The 4,976-nt window shown below is 48.0% G+C and overlaps 1 protein-coding gene across 1 annotated transcript in view; it reads left to right on the top strand.

Annotated features, from left to right (window-relative positions):
- The window catches only part of NEDD4L (NEDD4 like E3 ubiquitin protein ligase), a 329,372-nt gene extending 327,726 nt beyond the window's left edge, over nt 1-1,646 (top strand). The window contains exon 30 of the mRNA XM_040632477.1: nt 1,226-1,646. Within this exon, the coding sequence (XP_040488411.1) occupies nt 1,226-1,328 (103 nt within the window). The 3' untranslated portion in view covers nt 1,329-1,646. The remainder of the gene's footprint in view (nt 1-1,225) is intronic.
- The last annotated feature ends 3,330 nt before the right edge of the window (nt 1,647-4,976 follow it).

Here is a 4,976-nt window from a genome sequence, read left to right as displayed (position 1 = left end):
CCCCCCCCCCCCCCCCCCGGCTAATTCCCACTCGGCCAGCTCTCACTGTGTTCCACGCAGGGGCCTAAGCCCTGTATATGCTTTCACTCCTGTGATCCTCACGGTAGCTCTGAGCAGAGGGTCATACACAAGGGGAGGATGGTCCGGATCCTTGAGAGTGCTTCCCCAGGCCCCCTAGGGATGCCCGGCCCTGGACTGTGAAGGACCAGCTGCAGCTGACAGGAAAGCCAGCTTCTGTGACAGGCTCCTGGTCTGTCTTACAACTAGTAAGGTCACGTTTGAGACCGTTAGCAAACTGAAAACCCTTTTATTAATTTTTTAAAGATTTATTTATTTATTTATTTATTTATTAGACAGAGACAGCCAGCGAGAGAGGGAATGCAAGCAGAGGGAGTGGGAGAGGAAGAAGCAGGCTCCTAGTGGAGGAGCCTGATGTGGGGCTCGATCCTGGAACGCCAGGATCACGCCCTGAGCCGAAGGCAGACGCTCAACGACTGCGCCACCCAGGCGCCCCTGAAAACCCTTTTAGACGTCACCTTCAGGATTCCCAGGTTCCCGAGAACTCCAGTTTGAGAAGCACCATGTGCTTCTCTGCTATAACTTCTAGCATTTAGTGACCTAAAACTCTCAGAGCTCAGTGCGTCTTGTGAACCACATGAGGGGTTCGCCAGGGCCCACCAGGAACGTGCGTCTGTCTTTTCCTGCTGCCGATAGCAGTGAGTTTTTGAAATGTGGGGACTTGTTCTCTTCAGTTTTGGAATCACAGGTGACTGTCCGGAAGCTACTGTCCAGAAGAGCACTTGGCTTGGGATCTAGTGTAGAATAAGTGGGAGCATTGCAAGTAGACCTCAACCTTGGCTCGTCCCTAACGTATACGTGCTTGGTGTTCAAGGGTCTGGAACTCGGCTCTCATGTCCAGGACCTCCCCTTTCGGGCCTCCCTCGCCCCCCGCCCCCAGCTGGGCCTTCCCAGGCCCCCATCTAGCTGTGGTAGAGAGGTTTCATGGCCCATCAGAAAATTCTGGTCTCTCCGTAGGTTGTATAACCTCCTGAGCGTGGACAGTCTCGTTGGTGGCATTTACTTTTGATGACTCCGGATTGTTGTGAAGCCTCGTACATCCTCTTGCTCCAATACCAAATGCCTCCTTAGCCGCCCCTAGGAGAGGCTGTCGGGTCGCAGGGTAACAAGGATGGCCTTTGACCTATACTTTCTGTTACTTCTGCAGCTTCAATCGCCTTGACTTACCTCCATATGAAACCTTTGAAGATTTACGAGAGAAGCTTCTCATGGCTGTGGAAAACGCTCAAGGATTTGAGGGGGTGGATTAAGCGCGGCCCCCGGCCTCGGGGTGGTGGTTCGTCTAGCAAGTCCTGCTTGCACTTTTGCATTTGCCTAACAACAGACTTTGCCGACACCCGGCGGAAGAGCAGCCGCGGGCGTGGCTCCTTTAGCTGAGCCTTCTCGAGCCTTCGCCCGTGACTTGCCCAGGTTCAGAAGTGGGAGCCCGGTCCCAGGTCGCGTTCCTGCATTTTCCACCACGAATTATCAACTGGTTGACGTGTACACTAATTACATTTCAGGAGGACTTAATTCTATTTATGTTGTGCCTCTGTAGGCAAAGCCCTTAATAAATATTTTACATACTTTATAATGACAATGAATGGAATTAATCACTCTACAGTATAGTATTACAACTCATGTTTACTTTTTAAAATGATTTAGACCGATTTTCAGATTTTATTTCATTACAATTAAAGATGTCTCGTGTACTTGGAAAAGTGAGCATATTTTTTTTGTATTTTTGAATTTCATACCAGGTTTAATGTCAGTGACATTTTTTATTTTTGAAGTACTTTGAGCGCCCCCCCCCCAGTCCCTACTTTATTAGAATTGGAGGACTGATTTTTGTCCTAAAACCTCCTACCAACAAGTACTTTGAGAGCATTTAAAATATAACATTAGGCATAATGATAATTTTCTCCATACTCAGAATGCAAACGAACTGGATATTACATTCTTTTTGTACAAATTCAGCATACTCGCTACAGGCTGAGAGAACTGTAACATAGCATGACAAATTCGGTGTTGACTTGAAGGAATCCCACCATTACCCCTTAGAAGTAATTACGTGTGCCAGAACGCCTTTGAGACAGGGTTGGACTAGCCTTTCTCAGAAGAGAAATTACCCCTCCCTGACGCTGTACAGTCCTTCTCTTCTCACCTTTTCTTCTTTGCTGTTCGTCGTAGAGACATTCGAATGAACCGTGGCACCGCTTGATTTGAAACTGTGGAAACCAGACATCTGTTTCGTGTCTACCTGTACGCGTTGGCTAATGGTCGCTAAATAACCAATTTTTGTTCTCACTGCACCAGTTCGGAAGGCACTTTATGTATCCATGGAGGTCATACCTGGTTCTGTTGATGTTTGGGTTGGTTTGTTTTGTTTTGTTTTTACCATAGACATTCAGTGTGACGGTTATTTCTTCTCCCTGCGCGCATCTTTCCGGTGCAGTGTCGATCCGTTGTGACCTGGCTGCTGGTGTATAACACCTGGCTGTCAAGCTGAGCCCGCACACCTGTCCTCAGCCGTTGTTCTGTGGTTTCTCCGCAACCACCCAGATTCATGGAATGCACGCTGAATCTAACCGGGTCTCGTCACCTCGGACATGGCGCATGCTTTGACACTGTGTCCTGCCTGAGTGCTGTCTGTTCTGTGCTGGACTAAAAGTGAGCGGGAACTTGGGTTTGACCCCCACGGTCCGTGGGGCCGTTCAGCTGGCCGTGGCGGGGGTGGAGGGTTCCGCACGCTTGGATTCTGTGCCGCTTGTATGAGTGTTAGTCGCAGAATTCCGTGGTGTTTTGAGAGCAGCATGGGAGTTCAGCAGCCCTGCTGTCCTTTTAACCTGTGTTGTCCTAAACCCTGTCGTGACAGTCAGGGAGCTCTAGAGATTTGATCTCTTGTCAGTCATGGATAAGGCAGAAAATCCTGGTTCCGGGGCCTCCCCGTTTGTTATGTAAGAAAGACCTTTTGGTGTAAGAAATTCATTGTTACCCAGCTCTGGTTGGCTTGTGAAAAACCCTGAATGTTCGTGGTTATAAACGAGCTGTCTTAAGAGGTGCAGAGATCAGAGGTGTTTGAGAGAAGGAGCATTCCTATAGAGCTGAGGATTGGCTCCCTTTTCCTGTTGATTTAAAAATCTCCAATAGTGATCAGAGAACTTAGATGTTGTGTGATCAGAAGAAAACCACCTTGCTCATTATTTTTCTCTATTCGTGGGATTTTTTTCCCCCTGCAGTCAATATATTAACAAACGTCTCATGGAAAAACCCCCTTTGTGTAACCCTGCCTGGCCCAGAGGGCTTTCTTTCTAGAACTCATGCCAAAGCCAGGGCTTGGATGGATTCTGTGAGTGATCATGTCATCAGAGAGGAGAAAGGCCGCAATTCTAATTGAAGAACTGGGATTCTGTCATTTTACAGACTGTATAGTTACAAAATCAGAATATTCAGTGTAAATGCAAATTAGGCAGTGTTAAAAATATTTATATGAAAGAAAAATTCGAGATCATTTCCGCGCCAGGAACAGATAGGAATTGTCGAACTATACCCCTTTGAATACTTGAAAGACTGTAATTGTGACGGGCCGGTCAGTTCATCTGCTGCTGAATGCCGGACTCAGTGACGGCTGGATAGCGCTCGGTTTGGGGTTTGTTTCTGTTTTGTTTGGCTTTTGATCCATGTGAGATTCCCTCATCTCAACAATTCTCAGTGTTTCACTCTTTGTCTAGAATAGTCCTAGATCTTGTTTTGTCTAAATGCTGACACCCACTCTCCGATGTCTTCAGGACAGAGTCCGGGTGGCGATTAGCAGCAGGCTGCTGGTCCTTCCCGTCAGCAGACCCCGGGGAGGGGGGCAGGACGGGCTGCCTCTTCTAGTTACCCTTCCCTCTGGCACTTCTCCCAAGTCCAGGGGTTCTGCGCCCTCTGTTCCCTTAGAAATTACCCAGATCTGGCTTTTTTTTAGTTCCCTGAAGAAGGTACAGTTACTATGGGTCATTTTGCCCCGAGGTTAGAAGCTAGTTCCAGAGTTCACAGCTGCCTGTGGACATGAGTTACCACGCCTGCCTGGAGGTCCTGGGTGTTTCTGTCCCTGTCCCTTGTTGGACTGCAGGCGAATTTGGAAAGTCTGGATTAGCCTCAGATGGTGTGCTGCTTTTCTGCTGACTGCCTCTGGAACAGGAAACCATGAGGCATTTGTCTGCTTTAAAGTCGTATTCAGCTTTGAAACATTTTCCGTTATGTACTTCTCTATAGCCAGTCCTGTCTGTACCAAATCACAAGAATGTAAGATGCTTCTTTCAGTTTTGTTTACAAGGCCCTTTGGTCGAACATCTGATTTTCCCCGTGGTCAGATGGCAAATGCTCTAAAGCGACTGACATGGGTTATTCCACCCACATAAGGGTGCAGTGACAGATTCTGAGAAATGGTTGGCAAAATATTTGAACCACTTTCTGCATCTCACATTGTTAAATAGACAACATGCACCGTGGCTGTGTGGTCTTGCCAGATCCAGACTGGCTCTCTTGAAAGCCAAGTTCGTATGCAGCAAATGACTAATTGTTCCAACAGTTAACTTGAGTCTAGCATTTTCCTGAGTCTTGTATCTCACCTCTGAACTTTTAAAAAATCTATAGAGAGCATGGGTTAATCAGTTCTCTAGTGCCCTCCCCGCTGTGCTAGCCACCCTCTTTCTTTTCGTCTTTGCTCTGCACCCCCCTTATTGACAGGGAGAGGAGGGCACTACTGTCTGGTATCATTTCCTGCCTTGTCAGTAGGGGGCGCTGCTGCGTAGGGTGCCTGCCTGGTAGGATGCCTGCCTGGTCCGCTCCCTTCCTGGCCCCCAGGAAATCCAGCACTACCTCTTGTCTCCTTCAGGCTTTGGGGTACATCCTGAGAAATCATGTCAAAACTGCCA

Source organism: Ursus maritimus, unplaced genomic scaffold (assembly GCF_017311325.1).
Source record: "Ursus maritimus isolate PB19 unplaced genomic scaffold, ASM1731132v1 scaffold_18, whole genome shotgun sequence".
Lineage (NCBI taxonomy): Eukaryota > Metazoa > Chordata > Mammalia > Carnivora > Ursidae > Ursus > Ursus maritimus.
This window is presented reverse-complemented; position numbering and strand designations above follow the sequence as displayed.